General features: G+C 45.0%; 1 protein-coding gene across 1 annotated transcript; it reads left to right on the forward strand.

Moving 5' to 3' along the window:
• The first annotated feature begins 1,835 nt into the window (after positions 1-1,835).
• On the forward strand, positions 1,836-22,342 carry grm3 (glutamate receptor, metabotropic 3). The gene is made up of 11 exons (XM_073472678.1): positions 1,836-2,015; positions 3,915-4,058; positions 7,180-7,449; positions 7,906-8,509; positions 16,462-16,704; positions 16,819-17,008; positions 18,269-18,578; positions 18,686-18,879; positions 19,002-19,134; positions 20,815-20,996; positions 22,276-22,342. The coding sequence occupies exons 1-11, from the start codon at positions 1,851-1,853 to the stop codon at positions 22,340-22,342; spliced, it is 2,502 nt and encodes an 833-aa protein (XP_073328779.1). The 5' UTR covers positions 1,836-1,850.

Below are 22,342 nucleotides of genomic sequence, written 5' to 3' on the forward strand. Positions count from 1 at the left end.
CCTGTGATAGACGGGGATAGACAGATGGCTTGTCACCTGATGAGTAGTTTTTTGAAGTGCCAACCTTTTCCAAACAGTTTCTAGCGACACCTTTCCAGATGGTCCATCTCATCATCGCACACCTTGAACGCCTATAAAATGTTTGTGCCATCGAGATGATGTTGAGATAATTCATGATTGGAAACTTTGGTCAGCTGTTGGTGTTGTCAGGGGATCACCAAAGTCATCAGATCATGGATCATTTATCCACTGTGAGCATTAATTATCTGCAAAATTCATGGAGCTAATATGCCGTAAACTTACCCCACAACTTGAGAGGTCTTCTTCTGCTATCCCAGCAAAGGGCCAATTCCTCTGCAAGTAAGAAAAGAATAAGTTGAGCCCATACGGCAGGATCACTTTACTTATACTGGGATACAGCAGCATGGTTTCTGAAAAGTTCACTAGCTCCACCTCTCTCATTTGAGATTGATCACAGTGGTGCTCATTAACACTTAGCTGTAAACGCAAAGGTCAGTGATCCAATGTCATCCAGATATCAAGACTGCATGTTAAAACCATGTGAGTTGTATTGGTCAATATCTTTAGGGGACAAAACTCCCTCCAGAGCCTCAGAAAACATTACAACAGTTTTTACAGGTACGACTTTGACATGTAAAATCCGCGGATAAGCCGTTTAAAAACAATTTTAAAGACTGTTTTGTCTATTAGAATAGTTCAGGCTATCTCTGAGGAGATGAACACGGAGAATGTTGGTGAACAAGCCTGTCAAAACACACAGTGATAGCTTTAATTGAGTTGTAAGCTACGATAAGCAGCATCAGCTGTTGTTGGCCTCATTGTTGTCAGTTAGCTTCTTTCATGGTAAAATGCATTCTGTCCTCGCACTGTAATTATGCAAGGGAGAGAGGGAGCAATAAATCTGATAACACACGCACACACACACACACACACACATACGCATACACTTAGGGGTATAAACTCATGGACGAGCGCAGAATTGTTGGAACAGAGATCAGATTAGAGAAGCTTTTCTGATCTGTGGCATGAGAAGACTGGGCTCATGTATCAACCAGCCATCTAAGCTGGCTTATCCTGATACAACCAGGGGCAAACACACACACACGCACACACGCACACACACATACACACAACACACTTACAAGAAGAAAGTTTACTGGGTGATGTAAGTGGGGGGGGGGGGGGGGGGGGGTAGGAGAACAGTGGGGAACAATCTCCAAACACTTCCATATCCTTTTTAGTCATGGCTCTGCTTTGGCTGTGAAGCGGAAACAACTCTGAGCCCTTGTTAACAGTGTCCCCAAACTCCACTAAATGTCTACTTTGCTGTCTTTATACTTTATAGTAACATTTACTAAAGTATTTCATCCTGCAGCTCCTGACAGCTTTGTGATTTGTCCTGCACTGACTTTAGTTATCTCTCCTCTCTCCTCTCCAAGCAGGACTGATGTCCAGATGGTGTGCCCCTCCATGTGTGGTCCAATCCAGCTCTCCCTGACCATTTCATGGGCCTCAAACAGACCCAAGCATCCACGGCCGCAGCTTGACTCAACCCTACCGCGCACTCTGCACCTCACCCTCAACCCCTCACCCCTAACCTTCACCCTCAGTCCCCCACCTCCCTCTGTCAAGCCTCTCCTCACATTTTGACAATCCTAGCTCTACCTGAGTCCAACATGGTGGCCCGCATTCCCGCCCTAGTCTTGGTCATGATGTGTCGCGGCGTCCTGCTCTCTGTCGGAGACCCGCCTACGTCCCGCAGGGAGATCCGCATCGAGGGAGACCTGGTGCTCGGCGGCCTGTTCCCGGTGCACGAGAAAGGTGCTGGGATGGAGGAGTGTGGGCGGGTGAATGAGGACAGAGGGATCCAGAGGCTGGAGGCCATGCTGTTTGCCATAGACAGAATCAATACGGACAACACTATTCTGCCTGGGGTCTCCCTCGGGGTCCACATCCTGGACACCTGCTCAAGAGATACCTATGCACTGGAGCAGGTGAGCATGCATATAGATGGGAGGGATAGATATGGATAGAGGAGCATTTTTCAATGTTACATTCCCCCTTTAATGGCACATGACACCCGCAATTTAACTAAAGTCCAACAGTGAAGTTGCTGCACTGCACTTACCTATTTAGCACCGCTAACGTTAGCAACCAGGTAATGAGGCAGTGTGCTATTCATTTGATGGCGTCCAAGCTTTTCTATCTTCATCAGATAAATGGCATTGTGATAATACAAGGATTGCCACAGTAACGCAAGAGAAATCAGCTGATAGCTGAGCCCTGCACGTGATTGAGTTGGGTGGGAACTCGACTGACTGCATTTTTGTATGTAGGAAGGAAGAAACGATGCGTTGTCCATCTTTATACAGTTAATTGTATTAGATACACTTTTTGTCAAAGGAATAGTTTTTCTTTTTTTTTCTTTTACTTTTATTTATTCAGGGAGAGTTCACTGAGAGCAATGCTCTCTTTTTCAAGAGCGCCCTGATCACATTCACACAGATCCATATTCATGCCCCAACAACTCCAATGGAGCTGCTCAGAGGCCAGTAGATCAGACTGTGGTTGTACTGAGCAGCTTCATTGGAGCCGTTGGGGTTAAGGGCCTTGCTCAAGGGCACCTCAGCGCTCTAATGAGGGAGAGGCAAGTGCCATCTTTCACTTTCCCCAACCAGATTTATCCTGCTGGTCTGGAGATTTAACCAGCAACCCTCCGGTCTGGAGCTCGCTTCTCTAACCTTCAGGCCATCACTTCCCATAGTTTCTTCATCTTAAGTTTAGTGCTGCCTGCCAACCACTTAAAACATTATTCACGTGTGTGGGTGTAATCCTTGATATGTAAATAGAAAATCACTTGCATAACAGAACAGAACATATTGTTTTCTGTAAAACTTAAATAAGATTTTTGCCAACTTATGTGCACAACATATATCATTGATGATTGATGATGTGTGTATATGACAGTGGAGAAAGTAATCACATCCACAACGAGGTAATACTACGATCACATCACTAAAAATAATAGCTCTGTTCGAGCATGCATTCTCCAAGAGTGTTCAGTTGTATCTGTATTCACCCGCGAATGCTGATACAACTTTTTAGCAGCGCTTAGATACAGCTGGTTTAATTAGCTGTTTGTTCTCTTGTGCTGCCGGGCAACTTGAACTTTCGCTTAAAAGTTGCTCTGCAAAGTAAGTCGTGGTGTCAAAAGTAAAGAAGTGCACTTTTTTCCATTTTAAATCAAGTAAACCTATAAGGTGTCATTAAAATGTAATATTCAGGTAAAGTAAATGTGCCTCGAAATTCTATTTAATCCACGACGGGTAGGAGGGCCGCCTCAGATGATAACAGTAAATCCTTGATGAGAAATAGAGATGGAAACAATTTGCTTTGAGGGAAATGAGCCGGATATAAAAAAAAAAAAAACACTTCCCCTCAGGGATTGTTATCTTGAAAGAAAATATACTGTGTTTTATTGCTTTTCTATTTAGGGATGATGCATCTAGTGATCCTATAGATGAGCTCTTTGAGTGATTGCACAAACCCTGGATTCTTTATGTTCAGTTTCCTGAAATGAGTTTCAGGTAATCTGGCTGTTTATCCACAGACCAGCAATACGTAACAGGGCGCTTTGGTCTCAGAGGAGTTAATTTGGCCCCTTCATTGAAAGCCTTTAAGAGTCCCCAGTGTAAAGCAATGGGACTTTATAGTTGCTTCAAAAAGATAGACATTTTACATTATCAGAAAACTATCATATTTCTTATATTGAACATAAATCAAAGTGTTTCACAGGCTGATTAAAATCAACAGATAATGACGACCATATGGTATCCAGTATGCTTCACGGTGTTTGATATAAGATATGTGCTGTATGTGGGTGTGTTTCCCAGGCTCTGGAGTTTGTGAGAGCCTCCCTCACCAAGGTGGACGACACAGAGTTCATCTGTCCGGACGGATCTTACGCTCTGCAGGACGACAGCCCGCTCGCAATCGCTGGCGTCATAGGTGGATCCTTCAGCAGCGTCTCCATACAGGTAACACTTTACCAACATCAGCCAACTTTTTTTTTGTCCTTGGTGGCTTCTTCACTCAATCTTCTACTCCTCCGTAACAAAGTCTACAAAAGCTGACTCCCAGTGACATGGCAGCGCAAGTGTGTCCATATCTGTCTCACTGCTCGTGTGTGTGTGTGTTTGTGTGTACTTATTTCTTAGAGTCAAGTTCCGTCGGTGTGTTCTTGTGTGTCTCCACAGCTCTTGTAGCTCTTGTCACAGAGCCGGGTAATTTGCATAGTTTAGCATAAAACCTCCTTCTCCCTTACTCCTCTGTGACTGCACAAAAGCATCCTCCTATCAGTCCTTAAATCCCTAATCTCTGCAACTGTCTCTCTGTCTTCTCTTTCTCACCCTCTCTTTTCTCTCCCCCCCTCCCTCTCCCATTTTATGTATTCCTCTTTTTTTCTGGCCCTTAAATCTTCGCTCTCTTCCCTCTCATCACTGCCTGCCTCTCTTTTTTCTCCTTCTTTATATGCATTCAGAGGCACCCCTCGCGGCTATTTGGGGAGAGCTCAGTGTATGCTGACCTCAGCCCCCTTCTTCTCCTCCTCCTCCTTCCCGGGGCAGCCATTGTTAACACATCTGCTTCATCTCTTGTCCTTCATCACACATAATTATCCCTTGTTTTCTCGCCGCTCATTCTTGTTGCCCTTTGTTGCCGCGGCTGTTGTTTTTACCTGTCTTTTTTCCGAGGGCAGGACTGTTTACAAGACCCGAACTGTGCTCTGCTTTCTGATCTCTTGCCAGTGAAGCTATTCCAGCTACTCCTTCATGCCGCTCCACTTGGCCAGTCTGTCTGTTGCTTCAAAATGAAGTCATAGGGAATTATTTCATGTTTAACCATGCACAACTAAACTCCTATGTTTTGCAGGCATTTACATAGCAGGCATCATTCCTCCCATCGCTCGCACACGTGTGTGTGTGTCTCCGTGTGTCTGTGTGAGTGTGTGTGACTTGCATTCCAAGCAGAAAACACACAGCAGCCCTCCACTGCACCAATTTTTTCCTCCTTCCCTTTCATTTTTTTTTTCTACTCGTCTCTCATATTCAACCCATTCCTACAGTACATCTCCCTTCCCCTCTCTCGCTCTCTCTCACAGGAAGGCAGCAGCTTTTACTAACAGAGTAAACTCTCAGTGTCCCTACAGAGAGGCCTCTTAGCTAGCTGTAGTCATTGTTCACTGGCAGGTAATGGAGCAATGCGGTTACATCTTGCAGCGTGACCTTCCCTGACATTTAAGTCAACTGCCGTCTTAAAACCATAAAAACCCAAAGTACTATAAGCAGCCACCCGAGTGCGTGTCAGCGCAGGTGCTCGTGTGCATGTCGACCTGTCCTTGTGCGCATCCGCGTACATGTACACGAACATGTTTTTTAATCTTCTACATTATTAGTCTAATGAGATTCTGACATGTTGTCAAAACAGCTCATCAGCTGTGCTATGAATGAAATATAGAAAAGCCCAGAGTGATGCGCTCTAAAAGGATTAAACTGAGGCGAGAACAGAACGGCCGCGCAATTTGTGTTTATTTGCATATGTGTGTGTGTGTGCGTGTTTGATTGTGTATGTTTACACGTCTTTTGTGCGCATGAGATTGTGTAGCAATAATATTTTCCACTGTTTGTGTTGGCGCCTGTGAGTAAAATTGTAATGAAGAGAACATGACCAAACCCCAATCAACAGTAAAAGGGAATATTATATGGACATCAGTAGACCCCAGATGATGTCCATCACTAATGCATGAGTCAGTGATTTATTGAACTTCTGCGCGCATGCATGTGTGTGTGTCGGTGTGTGTGCGCACTATTTTGTGTTTCTCCGTGTGTGTGTGCGCCTACTCTCGCTGGCATTGTCTTTTATCTTTAAATAATCACATTATGCATGAAGCAAATCCTATCAGCAGCAACCTGCTAAATACGTTTTAATTTATCCTTTGATAAAAAATAAAATACATGTATTAAAGGATCATTCCAATTATTTTTCCTGGGTCTTATTTCCAAGTTTTTGACTTTGCAGCAATGATTTTAAACTTTTAATTCCTGGTGAACTTGAGAAAAAATCTGAAAAATCTACTGCCCGATACAGACCGGGGACATTTTTTAATAACCTTTTAACACAAGAGCACAACCCCTGCAGTGAGGCACATATTTAAATAGCTGTGAGAAGTGTAGCGGTTTAATAATATTGTATTTGATATATTCTTGACATCATTCACACTGCTGGCTGACAGTCCTTAAGCAGACATCTTTACATGCCAGCTATGAGAGAAGAAGCTATGAGAGACACTGACATATTTTCTCCGGTGAATATTTTAGGTCATTTTGAGTTCAATTCTTTGGTCTTTCTTTGTTCCATCGGACCATATTATAGACAGGCGCTCCCTACAAACTTCTATTGACCTCACTGTTTGGAATACCCAGTACTGATCAGATATTTTTGTCATAAGTTCAGAAATATTGAACTCGGCAGTGACATTGTCGAATATATCCTTCGTAGCAGTATCTGACCGGCAGACAATAGAGAAAGGGTGAATCCTAGTCATTCTAGTGTGGCTCTCAGTAAAAATCCACATTTTTCACATGTTACTCACACACAAGTGTTTTGTTTTTGAGACACTTCACCACTTCCATTGCTTATCCTCCAGTTCCCCGCTCTTCATGTGTACTTGTATGCTTCTTTCGAGTGCCCCATTAAATTAATTGTACAATAATTGGCTCTGCTGCTGCCACCTCTCAAAACATTTGCATTGCAAACATTAGACTCTCGTTAAGTCTCTGAGTTTAAAGCGGTTTCACATCGCAGGCCTGACTGATACACATTCAAACTGTCATTGCTGTAACTGGTAGTCAAACCATGTTTAGAGAAAATACTCCGTACAACACTTTACAGAAATGAATCGGAGGTTAATGGGGCATCGCACATCAAATGACAGTGTTCATACAAGTCAATAACAAAACTTGTGATCATGGAAAGGACAAAATGTATGTCACTCAATAAATTAAGTTAATCAATCCATGTTAAGTTCCTTAGATTTATTTAAAAGTTGTGATTTTGTAATTGATTGTTTCATGTCTCATGTCACTGTCTCTCTCCCCTCAGGTTGCCAATCTTCTCAGGCTCTTTCAGATCCCTCAGATAAGCTACGCGTCGACCAGTGCCAAGCTCAGCGATAAGACCCGCTACGATTACTTCGCCCGCACAGTGCCCCCCGACTTCTACCAGGCCAAAGCCATGGCCGAGATTCTCCGCTTCTTCAACTGGACGTACGTGTCCACTGTGGCATCGGAGGGTGATTACGGGGAAACCGGTATAGAGGCCTTCGAACAGGAGGCACGCATGAGGAACATCTGTATCGCTACATCAGAGAAGGTAAAAGGACACTATAGATGAGTTTATATCTGCATGATTATAGCCGGATACCAAAGAACCCAAACTTTAATAAGTAGTGTCACACTGATGTATGGCCTGAAGCTGCACCAATAACAAAGAATGGGGCAGTATATTTGAGCATATAAAAGTTTGTCTCCATGTCTTATCTTGTCTTACAGACAAATGGGGTTTATATTACACTGGTGTTATCAGTTGTGAAGCAGAAAATGAAAGCTTATCTCCAAGAACTTATTCTGAGTACTTTCACAGTCTCATTTTTCATCTCATTTGCTACGGAGGTGCATGATGGTGTGAGACGGAAGTACAGAAGGCATTTTTTTTTTCTTCCTTTGAATGAAAGTGACATAAGGTGATATAGGGACATCGAATCCAGTTGGGAGCAGAAGGAGCATTTACAGTAAATCTGTCATTACATAATGTCCTTTTCCCGTCCAGGTGGGGCGTTCAAATGCCAAGAAGTCCTATGAAGCTGTGATCCGTCAGCTCCTCCAGAAGCCAAATGCCCGTGTGGCCGTCCTCTTCCTCCGCAGCGACGATGCCAGAGAGCTGCTGGCAGCTGCTGCCAGGCTTAACACCTCCTTCATCTGGGTGGCCAGCGATGGCTGGGGTGCACAGGAAAGCATCGTCAAGGGAAATGAGGTCACTGCCGAAGGAGCCATCACACTTGAGCTGTCAGCAAATCCTGTGCCGGAATTCAACCGCTACTTCCTTAGTCTGAACCCAGGGAAAAACCTTCGTAATCCCTGGTACAGGGAATTCTGGGAGCAGCGGTTCCAGTGCTCTTTGGGTGGTGGAGGAGGTGTTGGATTGGGAGAGACGCCTCTCCCTCCATGTGACCAGGACTTGTCAATGGACAAGAATAACTTTGAACCAGAGTCCAAGATCATGTTCGTGGTGAACGCGGTGTACGCCATGGCCGCTGCCCTCCACAATATGCAACGGAGCCTGTGCTTCAACACAACCAAGCTCTGCGACAGCATGAAAGCACTGGATGGGCGCAGACTCTACAGGGATTACATCCTTAATGTCAGCTTCACAGGTAAGAGAGCTGGAGCGTGGCGAAGAGAGCCAAGAGTCCTAGATAAGGTGTTCAAGGTGGATGAAGTGTGTAAAGAAGCGAATGTTTGAGAGGAAGTTGGGGAGGAACGGGGGGGAGATAGCAAGAAATAGACGGAAATGTGAGTGCGCCTAGTTAATAGTCCTCTCATGAACAACACAGGGATGTTGTCCTTCTCCTCAGCCCAAGCAGCCAAAACACAGAACATAAAAAGTACTGAGACAAATCCGCTTAATTGCTATGTATTGTTGGAGCCAGCCTGCCATTGACACCTATTACCCATGCGTAATTGATACGACACTACAAAGTTGCTTTGAGGAATGCGAGCTGCGGTTAATCCGTCAGCCATATTCTTCTCTCTTGCACTAATGAGATTGTGTGTGTTATAATAGCTCCTATAGCAGGCTGCCTGTCTGTCTGTCAGTCTCTGTAGAGTTGGGGGAGAAGAGACAGAGGATTGGCTTGACTGACAGATGGCGTACAAAGAAAGCGTTATAAATAAACTGCTGTGTCTCGGGGACTGACACAGGTTTAGAGGTGCTTATTCGTCTCCCAACCGTGACCAGGAGCAGACATCAAAACAGCCAGACAAACAGCACTAACACGGCAGCTTTGCCACGGGACGCTGGGGAGCGAGCAAGAGGGATGGATGGAGGACGAAAGAATGGCACTCACCTACGGAGGGAGGGGGAAGGAGGCTTACAGATAAGACTGACAGGCAGACTAAAATGAGAAAAGAGAGTTTTTGAGGGAAGGTAAAAGGGAGTAAGACAGAAAAAGAGATAGGGAGGGAAGGAGGGAAGGAGGGAAGGAACAAGGGAGCACTGAGGCAATGCCGGAGTGGGACAGCGTGCGTCAGCACAAGACGAGGATTCTCTTTGAAATTCCCCATCTTCATTTCTGCTACAAATCAAAGGACTCGGAGCATTTCTGCCTGAGAGGAGGAGACAGAAAGAAGGAAAGAGGGAGGAAGAGTGTGAGTAAGATAGAGAGAGAGAGAGAGAGAGAGAGAGAGAGAGAGAGAGTGAGGAAATAGTCAAGGCGATTGCAGTTGCAGCCTCCAGTTGGCACAGATGATAACCACTCCCTTATAGGATGCATACAGAGAGGGATGGAATAGATATGCAGATTCACATTCATTGAAAGTTTAAAAAATGCTGTGGAGTTAGTTGGAGAGGAGAGGAGAGGAGAGGAGAGGAGAGGAGAGGAGAGGAGAGGAGAGGAGAGGAGAGGAGAGGAGAGGAGAGGAGAGGAGAGGAGGTGTGAATCCCGCTGTGACTTCCCTACATCTTTATTTCTGATCATCTCTCTCCTTTACATTCTCCCCTCCCGCTCTCCCTTCCTTCTCTTCACTACTGATGTATGTCCATGAGGCGCATCTCTTTACTCTGCAGCAGGGAAAGAGTAACAGCATGTACAAGGATCCCGAGTTCTTTACAGCTCAGTGTCAGTGGCGACGGTGACAGCATGGCAAACAGCTGTATCTGCGGGGGGAAAAAATGCATTCAAAGCATCTGTGTCGGTGAGACGGCGAGGGGTTTTTAAACGCGGTGGGACGGTTAAAACGGGAGTCGTGGCGGGCGTTTGGTTTTGAGATGCCGGTTAGCCCCGGATGACGCACACACACACTGCTATACATATACATCTTTCCATCGACAGCATGTAAGGAAGGAGCTGAGGTGAGTTGAGGTTGAACGTGGGGTATAAATACTGCAGCATCACCATCCGCAGTGCTCTCAGTCTGAACTGTAGCAGACGGAAAACCAACACTGTTCAGCGCTCTCTATCTCTCTCCCATCTCCTCCTCTTACACACACATGCGTGTTCATTATACACGCATCACGTTGCATCAAAGTTTGATCCCGCTTACGTATTCACGCCCCCCCAGTACGTTGATTTACTGCCCCCTGCACCACCCTAACTTTACATTCACAACACAGCGGACCGTGTCTTTAGCCGCGATGAGGCTGTTTTTGTTGTGTGTTACTGCGAGCGTATGTGGTGCACCAAGGCAGTATGTTGTGTGGTTAGGAGTGTGTTTTCACATGCCGCTCTCTTCATCTAGTCTCATCTCGCTAGTTGCTATGGTAATGAAGCCGACACTATTGCCAATTGTTGGAGTGATCTGGTAGATCATGGGAACTGCTCCCTACCAACTAGTAATAGACGCAGGGGCACATTTGTGCATTTTTATGAGGCCTCGCTGCATCCTTCGAACACAAAACACACGTGCACACGCGCAGAACACACACACACACACGTGCAAAACAGTCAGCTTTTCTTTTTTTTTTTTTTTCCACAAAGAGGCAGCTTGAAAATGCTTGTTTTTTTACCAGCGTGAAATTGCAGACACCCCCAACCCACACACTTCTCAAAGCCATCATTCAACTCCCACCCACCCACCGCCCCGATCTGCAGCAAACATATCAGTATATACACACATGCACGCGGTCTTCTCTTCAAATAGTGTTGATAGATGTGATATTCCCCCTTCCCTGCGCTTTTGTGTGTGTGTGCGTGCGCGTGTGTGTGTGTGTGATATGTCTGTGTTAGCAGAGGCGGTGTGCCTTCAGGGCCATATTGAGCAGAGAGCTTACTGCAACGTTTAGATGCTAGAGAACAACCTTCACTCCTTCTCTCCCTCCTTTTTTCTCCTCACACTCTTCCTCTGTCTCTCCGTCTCCGTCACTCTCTCCGTCTCTCCGTCTCTCCTTCTCTCACTCTTCACCCCTCCATCTCTCTATATGTCTCTCTCCCTCTCTCCGTCTCCGTTTCTCTTTCTCACCCAGAGAGTGTCCTACTCTCTCTCTCTCTACATTCAAAAACAGCACATCCCACTCAGACTTCACAAGGTTGCTCTCCTGCCTCCACCGCCTCCCTGCGCCGGTCTGTTCCTCCACTCCTTCTCTCCGCTCATCCATCCCTCCATCCATCCTTCACCTTTTCTTTATTGATTCCTCCGTCTAAAGGCTTTCCTCCGTCCACCTATATCTCTGCTGCCGTCACATCGGTTTCTTGCTTTTTCTCTTCTGCTATCTCCTCTCTCTTTTTTCCCTCGTATCCCTCTCCCTTGTCACTTCCCTCCTTTCTCAGCCCTTATCTTGTCTCCGGGCTCATCCTCCCTCCCAGCACCCCCCAGCGTTCGGCCGTCCGTTCCCCTTCTTTTGTCTCCCCTATCTCACCACCTTTTCTTTCTGTCAAGCCTCGGCTCTCCGGCTGCCGCACCTTTCCTCCTATACATTTCTCTCGCTTGTTCTCAACTTCCCTCTCACCGCCCTATCTGTCCTCTGTTCCCCTGTGGCCTGTTGGTCCATGGCCCAGGCAGCGCCTCCGTCCACGGGGACCAAGTCTGCCGGGAGAACAAATATAGCTGATGTGATCCGTCTGTGTGTGCGTTTGTGACATGTGAGTGCATCCCTGTGTCCAAATCTGTATATTCTCAGGGATGTGTGTGTGTGTGTGTGTGTGTGTGTGTGTGTGTGTGTGTGTGTGTGTGTGTGTGTGTGTGTGTGTGTTCCTCTGTGGGCACAGATGTGGAAGGTCATCAACCATGTGCAGGAAGGAAAAAAAGGACAAGAAAGGTTGGACACACTGTTAGCATGCAGCGCTGCTGTATCTTTCTGTTTTACCTGGAACATCTGTGCTTTGTGAGGGGACCTACTTTGTCAAACTTCACAACTAAATCCAGGATTCAGGTGAATCGATGCTCTGACATACAACTCTCTATTCCCAAGCCAACAACTCATCAGCAGTCAGCTTTCAAATTTTTGGTCACACATTCGCACAAAGAAAAGATTTGCCCTCTCTCTATGTGTCTGTGTACCTCTCTCACTCTCCCTCTCCACTTTGAGATTACTTATTCCTACTTATTCCTCCCAAGCCCCTTCGCCTCCCCTCTCTCTCCCTGCCTTTAATACCCACAATCCCCCTTGGGCTTCGCTTTAGCCCGACATGGCCGAGAACATAATTAATTTCACAGCTTCTGAATGAAAAGCCTGTTTTCACCATGCTTCTAATTAAGCTAGAATAATAAGGTGCTTCTCAAGTTAGCAGGAATGCTAAAGTATCCCACAAAAATTAGAGGGATCTGGTGAGGCTGAGCTACAACAGCAGCTTGTCTCACCCAACTTTATTTGTTTTGGCTTTTTTTTTTATTCTGTTATTTGTTTTATGATCTGGGGCACCAGCTGTTTGATTAACTGCATTCACACAAAAAAAGAGCAGATTTTGGTTGGCAACGTAATGAATCCTCTCAGATAAAGAGCAGCATATTCACAGCTGGAGAAGGTCACAGAGAAGGCATGGCCCATCTTTGGATGCTGGGGGCCTCAGCTGGACTCAATCAGCAGGAAGTATCGTATGGATGAGGTCACACAGAATCATCAATCATGCTGTTTTGGATGTAGTCACCGCGTTCGATTCTTTAAATGATCAGATTTGTTTAGATTGTGGTTACGTCACACAGAAACTTCCTTTGAACTGCACATCTGCTGAAATTCAAGCGTTTTTTAGCCATGACTCGGTCTGTCTGTTCACCAGACTGAAATATCTCAATACCTTTTTTGATGGATTGTCATGAAATTTTCTCAGAGTTTCATTGATCCCAGAAGATGGAGCCAAATGACACTAGTGATCCTGTCACAGTCCCTGTAGTGCCACCAGCGTCTATCCTGTACATCTACCCGATGGATCGGTGCTACATTCTGCACAGAGTTGTTCCGAGAGGATGAAGCCTAATGACTCCTCCTGACTTTTCCTCCAGCGCCAATTATTCAATGAATTGCTGTGAAATTTGTTAAAGGCATTTATGTGCCCCTTAGGATGAATTATAATAACTTCTGCGAATCCCAAACGTTTAACTCCATTTACAATCATCATTTAAAAATTTTAATTTGCCCAGTACTTTGGTTTACGACCAAATACCTGCAAAACGATTGACATTCCCATCAGCCTCAGCCTCAGCCTTGCTAACAGGTTTTACTACTATAATGGGCATTATATCAGCTAAACATCAGCATTGAGCCAAACAACGCTGGTATAATGCCGCCCCAGTGTGTGATTTTATATTGCATGCCTGTATTGCAGAACCAAAAAAGGTGTGACGTGCACTACAAAAGTAACGCGTACAGTAACACATTACTTAACAGAGTAATATCATGCATTTGTAATCAGATTTGTTGTAATACTATTGCAGTTATTACATCCTGTAGGGCATTACCACTTGATATTAAGTGTTTATAATAATAAATGTTTTTCAACCTGGTCAGACCCGACCTAACGTTATCTCAAAGCTGCTCATAATGATATAAATGTTTAAACCTTTGTCAACGTGGACACGCTATACATGGTTTGATCGGTTAGATTCTCCACAATTAAGTCGTTCAGTTCATTTGACAGAAATCATAAGAACTGAAGGATGATTCATTCAGATTTGCTGACATGGTAAGCAAAAAAGACGGCTAATGCCTAGTCGTACTTACCAAGTAACTTTTTACTTTCAAATGATAGTAACTAGTAATACAAAACACAAAACATTTTGGAAGTTACTTGTCCTACACTGTGTGTTATAACAGCGTGTCCTGCCATCTCACCCTCTTTACGCAGATGTTGATTCAGCTCTATCACTGTACTACCTCCGCTGTCGGCTTAAAGGTGGAAAACAATGCCCCTTCATTCCACGTTCGTACCTTTTATACAGAACGACGAGGTGAAATAACTTTGCAACATTCCCCCCTTGAACAGCTTCAGTCGTGTTTAGTAAGAGCCAAAATCTTTGATCCACCAAACCTCTGAGCTCACCAGACTTTAAAATCCAGCCCAGTTGAAGAGAGAGAGGGTGGCGCCCATCAGTCAAGGATCCGAGCTGCATGTCTCAGCTCTCCGCAGTCACCAGAGGAGCCTTGGTGGCCTTCGCCAGCTCTAACTTGCACCCTCATACACTTTTTTGATAAGCCGCTTTGTCACGTCAGCAAGGTCGCATGTGTTGGTTATTGGGAGGAATCACCAGCCCTCTGAGTCTATTGCTCTCTGAATGTGATGTGTTTGAGGGAAGTCAAGGACAATACACCCTCAAATGGGTCTGTAGGCTAATGCTGTTATCTCTTTAGTCTGTATTACACGTAATTACCACATACAGCTAATTAGGCTTCAGCACACATCTAAGGTCCTAATAAGGTGCAGTTATGATAATTAGCAAGTGTTTCTGTGAGTGTGTACGGGAGTCTGAGAGGAGGAGGCCTGGCTTGTCTTATTGCTCAGTGTTATTAGCAGACTTTATTATCTTCCAACTTGCGGTATAATGGATTCATAACTCTTCTCCGTCTGAAGATATTATCAGCGCCTTCTTATTGAAATCATTTTCATTTAGCTGTCACCTAAACATTTAGCCCCAAAATCCAAAGAAGACTTGACACTTAAAATTTCCTGTGACAGAGGGAGAGGCGAAAGATAGAGGGTTGTGCTGTCTCTGTGATTTATGGATTTCATAAACCCTAACCCCCTCTGCTGCCATCTGACACGCCATTCTTCTCCGAACACACCGAGCTCTCACAACAATAGCACAGCTTTAGCCCTCGTCAGTGTTTGCGAGCACGTACACACACATTCATGCAGACACACACACACACACACACACACACACACACACGGGGAGCTAACAGCAGGGTCAGAGCTTTGGTTCTGTCAGCAGAGCCTCCCACAGCGCTCAGAGCAATACCTTAACCATCACACTGTAAAGTAAAACCTAATGGAGCTTCCACAGGCATGTGTGCGCACATCCTCACACATACACACACACACACAAGCACATAGACACACACACTTCTCAGGCCAACAGCTTTATTCACAAACTGTGTTTTGATTCATTCCACTGAACCCAAGCTGTATGTTTGGAGAAAGTATTTGGCCCGTGATTCCTGCAGTTACCCAATGACATAGAGATATGAGGAAGGCAGCTCGGTATCATTAATGCTGCGGTGCACTGACGATGGAGGGCCTTGTTATACGTCGAAGAGTGATGCCTTATAAAGCCAGTGTTCGCTGCACTATCCCCAGCCACATCATCATTTGACAGGGGAGGCAGCAGCGTATAACGCTCAGCCCTGTGCTGTGTGTCAGCAGCACAGAGCTGATTGCTCCGCTGTAAGGACAGAAGTGGCACTGTCGGAGTGACATACACTTTGTCTGTGTCAAAACGACCAAGTGTCAGCACTGTCAGGTCCAACACCGCCTGCGAGAAGTTGCTTTTTTTTTTTTTTTTTCCCAGTCCATAGCCACTTTTCTCCTTGGGTTGTTTTTAATGGTTTCAGCATCCTGCCAATTTTACAAATGTCTTCTGTTCCCACATCCTCAGGGTAGATGGTAATCCTTTCATAACAACTTGTATACAAACCAATTTGGCAGTTTCAGCAGTGTACCTCCCTCACATGAGAGACCCAGAGGCTAATTCTATCAATGTGTGGGTAGCTGCAGCACTGCCCGGGGATTCAGTCCTCTGCCTTCATGCCTGTGCGACTTTATGGGCAGTTTGTTAATGATGCATTTGGTAATAATCTTTGTCAGTTCCCATTTTAGAGTGGCGTTTTTGTCCCTATGTGACCTTAGGGAAAGATGGGAGGCCAATGATACACACAGCCATCACCAAGCATACCAGGCATTTATAGCCTCTTAGCAAATACTTTAGTAACTGGCTGGTCTTCAACAATGAAAACACTATTGTAAAATGCCCTTCACTGTCTGTTCTGGACTCCTGAGGCTTAACTGACCATGGCTTATTGTCTGTGTCCTCACTGCTGCTTTTAACAGGCATCAATGAGACATCAATGGGATGCTTGTTTGTGATTGTTTAGCCTTAATCTCCTTTCTCCACTCGTCTTATCACTTTCTCCTCTACTCTTTGTCTCCTCTCACCCCCCCCCCCCTCCCCTCCCCTCCAGCTCCCTTCGCTCCCCCTGGCAGCGAGACAGTCGTGAAGTTTGATTCCCAGGGGGACGGCATGGGCCGATACAACATCTTCAGCTACCAGCGCTCTGCCGATCGTTACATTTACGTACCAGTGGGTGAATGGGCAGAGACTCTGAGTCTGAGCAACGAGCTGATTCGATGGCCCAGAGAAGTTGTGCCCACCTCTCAGTGCAGCGACCCCTGTGAGCGCAACGAGATGAAGAAAATGCAGGCAGGTAGGAGACAATGTTCTTTTTTGCCATAGAGACACAGCGTACCGAGCAGGAATGCCTTTTGAAAAAAAAAATCTCAGACTGTCATACTCTGCTGTTCATATTCCTGTCTCCCAGGTGAATACTGCTGCTGGATCTGTACAGCCTGCGAGCCTCATGAATACCTGGCTGATGAGTTCACCTGCTCACCCTGCGCTCCTGGCCAGTGGCCCACTGATGACCTTACCTCCTGTTACGACCTTCCTGAGGACTACATAATGTGGGAAGATGCCTGGGCCATTGGTCCAATTACCATCGCCTGTGTAGGGTGAGTGATAAAGGGCTGTCATCATGATGTCAGTAACGATGTCTGACTGGTGGTCAAGTTTTTAGTGCGTGTCTGGATGGATTTTGGGATGAAGGAACGGAATTGACAGTTCACCCTCCACTGAATGGGCCACACTACTCAGCCTGTAATTGGCTTACCCTGATATGCTTACCCTTACCCTAACCAGTCATCGCTCCTCATGCTTAAACGTAGCCAGAGCCCTTGAGTAGAGAGAGTCGCGTCAACTCCAATGGACCATTTTTGGCGGGTCACGGACCCTTTCAATAGCTCCTGGAAGTTAGATGCAAATACTAGCAGCCCAATATAGTTGCAGACAACCAAGCATTTTGAACTTCCATTGTCGCAACTCTTCTCTACTCAAGGGCTCATAACCTAACCAACTCAACCAACTAAGGCAACTAGTACTAACCGATCGGAGGAAGAGTATGGTAGTTTATTCCTTCACCATCCTAGGAAAAAGAACTGGAACCCCTGAACTGTGATTGTCCAATTACAGCTGAGCGACCGTAACAGCACTTTTTCCACAGGCTGAAGCAGTGTGCATGAGGCTGTGATGATAGCAATACTCAGCATTTAAAACGCCTGGAGGGTGTCATTCTCTCTAGCCTCTGCTAAATCATAAACACAAGAGCAAAATTGCAAGAGGGAAAATAGCATGTCCAGCTAACTAGCCTAGCCTTCTACCCACAGCAACAGAGTGTTACTTTTATACTCTCAAGGCCAAGGGAGCACATTATTAGCTTACTACATTATTGTCTCCGGCTACTATATCCACTGTAGAGTATTTCCTCACTATGTGGAAGCTGGCAGTTTAATGCTGGCAGCCATGTTTCAGCCACTGTTACCCAAGATACCATTGCATTTACAAAACACATCAGTTAGTCCTCATCCTGAAGGCATTTTCTCTTGTATCGTTAGAATTTAATACAAGCCCTACAACGCAATACAAGAACAATGGTGCTTATTTATTTGCATGTCGTGGATTTCGAACTGGGGAGGACTCAGACCGTTTGCCTGGGGCATGCAGCTTTAGTCTTTGACAGGCGTAGCAAGAGTAACTAGTGCACTTTACCTGTGTTGTGATTATGATTTGTCCCAATTAGAAGATTTTCAGATTATTGTGAAATATATTTTGTTAGAAACAGCTCAGACCTAGTGTTTAAAACAACCTATCGAAACTGTGACGTAATGAAACTACTTGTCTGTTTGGCTACATATACTTTCCCCCCTTCTCCACAGCTTCATGTGCACTGGTCTGGTGTTCTGGGTGTTTATCAGACACAACCACACACCACTGGTGAAAGCTTCAGGCAGGGAGCTATGCTACATCCTCCTCTCGGGAGTCTTCATGTCCTACGCCATGACTTTCCTTTTCTTGGCCAAACCATCTCCTGCCATCTGTGCCCTGCGGCGCCTCGGCCTGGGCACGTCATTTGCTGTCTGCTACTCCGCCCTGCTCACCAAAACCAACAGAATCGCCAGGATTTTCAGTGGCGTGAAAGATGGAGCGGGTGCAGCGAGGCCACGCTTCATTAGCCCGTCCTCTCAGGTGAGTGACTGCAGCGTCGAATCCATCCATCTGCATCCATCAGAGGGATGGACAGGCAGACAGCAGATCCTGATGACCTTACCTTCCTGTCCTCCCTTCTTTCTCAGGTGTTCATCTGTCTGAGTTTAATCTCCGTCCAGTTAGTGATGGTGTCAGTGTGGCTGCTGCTGGAAGTTCCCGGGACGAGGCGCTTCACGTTGCCAGAACGACGACAGACTGTCATCCTCAAGTGTAACGTACGCGACTCCAGCATGCTGCTGTCACTGGGATATGATGTGCTCCTGGTCATCCTGTGTACTGTGTAAGTGTGTCACAGCTGGTTTGATTTCAGAAGGTTTATCAGTTCAGTGAGTTGGAATCTGGGGTGTTTTTTTTTCGAGGTGGTGTCTATCTTAATGTAGAAATATGAATCTCTCCCTTTAGGTATGCCTTCAAGACCAGGAAGTGCCCCGAGAACTTCAACGAGGCCAAGTTTATTGGATTCACCATGTACACCACCTGTATAATCTGGCTGGCGTTTCTTCCCATTTTCTATGTCACATCCAGTGACTACAGGGTATCTTCTTGAGCACACACACACACACACACACACACACAAACACTTATCTGTGTCTTTTGGGAGGACATTGCATTGACCTACATTAATTTCCTGTTGAGTAATCCTGATTCCAACCATAACTGCGACATGCCTACCCCAACCCAAAAACTGAATGTCACATAATCTTTAAAGTATATAGGCTTAACAAGCTTATTCACTCTCCTGCCCAGGGTTAGATCAGAAGATTATCAGTCTCATGCTAAATATGAAGCTACCGCCAGCAGCTGGCTAACTTAGCTTGGCATAAAGACTCGAATCAGGGGGAAACAGGAGTCCCTTTAAAGATGACTAATTAATAAATGGTATCTTGTTTGTTTAATCCGTACAAATGACAATGACAATGGCTGTAGCTTCATAGTGGAATAGAGTGGAATCTAACTCCAGGCAAGAAAGTGTATCTCTCAAACTTTTTAATTATTCCCATTAGCCCAAAATATAATGATTTGCCTTCTGGAGACGTGTTTATTTTTCTCGAACAGGAGGGGAGTCCCTTTAAAGTAACTGTCTGAGCAGTTTTTTGCCCCTTCAACATGATTAAGCACTGTGTAGTCACAGAACAGTGACTACACCGGTGTAGCGGAAGCTTAAACAATTTCTAATCCTGCTGGCAAACGTCCCGGCTCTGCAGTATTGGGATGACAAACAGACAGGCTCTGTCAAACTGCTGACACATGTCCAGATTTAACAGCAAAGGGGAGTGAGTGAGTGTTCACCTGATCCATACAAATCTTAAGCACACACTTCCACAAACACACACGCACAGTACACTGTATCAAAGGGCATAAGAGAGGAGTGCTGATGCCAGGGCTGCTCATTTGATCCCTGTAAAAAAAAAAAAAAAAACAGCTCACTCTCTCTTCCCTTCTCCCTCTCTGTAAATAAGCATCTCTTCGGCCTTGTAATCTGACTTTAAGATTAGTCAGGTAGAGGCATTGCATCACCAACATGCACAACCGCCCACTCACACACGCGTAAGTGTATACATACACAGAGGAGATGTTAAAGGGGTTGACTACTAATGTGCTGCTTCTGTACAGCACTGTGGTTTTACTGCGAGCTGCTGTTATTCAACCCTGCAGACCCCTCCACACAAAGTTAGACGTAGCGATGATACGGCAACCCGAATGGGACGTACGGCGTGCACCTCTCTGCACCTACTTAAGATAGTATTTAGGATTGATTTGGTACATTGAATCACAGAGAATGAAGTCAAAGCTTAGATACTGTTAAGTTCAGCCTGTGTGGTCTCTGTTGATTAAGTCTTTTATTGATCCACGGTGTAGTTGTTATCCTCCGGACCATTGCAAGGTAACAAAGTCTTTCAATAAAGAGTTACTCTCCTTTTGCAGGCCTCATTGGCTCTGTGTACATTTAGTGATTGTTAAATTACTCGAGGCTTTATTATAGTCTATATTTATCTACTGTGTATCAAATTGGCTTTAATGTCTTATTATTATTTTATTCTCTGTCAAGCACTTTGTAATAGACACTGAAAAAGCGCCTTTGAAAAATGTTCATTATTACAGATTATCATCATCAGATTAGCTCTTAACGGCAATTACTTTGTACTACATTAGCATAAGATGTATCCATCAAAGTCTGGCTGCTAATTACTGCCTCCTCCTCCTTTCTCCGCAGGTTCAGACCACTACCATGTGTATCTCAGTCAGCCTGAGTGGCTTCGTGGTTCTGGGCTGTATGTTTGCTCCCAAGGTCCACATCATCATGTTCCAGCCCCAGAAGAATGTGATCAGCCACAGGCTTAACCTCAATCGCTTCAGTGTCAGTGGGGCTGCCACCACATACGCATCTCACGGTAGGTTACATGCAGTTACCTCATTTTTAAAGAGACAGGGGTTAGAGCTGCACTCTCTGTTTTTTTTTTATCACGTCTCTGTCAAATGGGTGTTTTCAGCTTTCAGTATTCGGAAACAACAGAAAGCGCTGTTCCACTCATGCTATAGGGGATACAACTTTATTTTTTTTTAAATATCTTTATTTCTCTATCTCTATTCGTTCCTATAGAACAGCGCAGAATAGTTTTGGAAAGTCTGTTACTGTCACTCCAAAGGTAACCTCTGCAGTGATGCGTGATTGACAAGTAGAAATATGAGCTTGTAAGACTGTACAGAACGGCATGCTGCTGCTGACAGAGCTGCAGTGTTGAGCAGTGCAATGAGATGCCAAGAGAGAAGTATGATGAATGGAATTTTTGACTGGAACATATTTCAAGTTTTTTGTGACAACAGCAAACACAGATGTACATATTTAAAATATCTGTAGCACACATTGCACCCCAGAATGAATACAAAACCTTAATGGGCTTCAAAAAATGTTGGCAGCGATACAAACTTTAAAGGTCAACTCCACCAGTTTTCCACATTTGCAGTTCATGGGAAGTACTACTACATATGTGTAAAAAGTAGTATAAAGCCTTTTGTGGCTCCAGAGGAAGCTGCGTGGAATCTGACAAATTGCATTCAGTGGTGTCACTCAGTAGCCACGTTGCATTATGGGTAATGTAGGCGCCAGGTTTTGAAATGGAACATATCTCTTGTTCTGCTGTGTCGATTTTTAAACTGTCCATAATGAGCCCAACAGTGTTATAGGAATGCAATGCAGACTAGTTGACTGCTTTTACAAACTTGGCACCCTACATTACCCACAATGCAACTTGCTCATTGAGTGACATCACTGGAGGCAATTTATCAGATTACATGCAGCTTCTTCTGGAGCCACAAAAGGCTTTATACTACTGTTTCACATGCGCAGTAGCACTCCCAAGGACCTGTAAACAAAAAATTGGTGGAGTTACCCTTTAATTTGCCAATAAGGGCAATGCTGATGCCAGGCTAGCATCTAGACCTCCATCATCACTAAGATTATTTGATAGTTTTTGTGACATTTTTGCAAAGATTTCAGGTCAAGCTTTTATGCTGTAGCTTTAAATGTACTGGCAGAATGTGATAACGATATTGTTTTATTATCTGAGGAAGGCTTTTACTTGCACACATCTAATGTCTGAGAATGATTGATTTCTTTGTAATTATGTGTCTTTTCTTCTTTGTTGTTCTGTCTCTTTTTTCCAGCTTCTGTCAGTGCCCACCCAGTCCCAACCGTGTGCAACGGGAGAGAAATTGTCGACTCCACCACGTCCTCCCTGTGA

Source organism: Pagrus major, chromosome 8 (genome assembly GCF_040436345.1).
Source record: "Pagrus major chromosome 8, Pma_NU_1.0".
Lineage (NCBI taxonomy): Eukaryota > Metazoa > Chordata > Actinopteri > Spariformes > Sparidae > Pagrus > Pagrus major.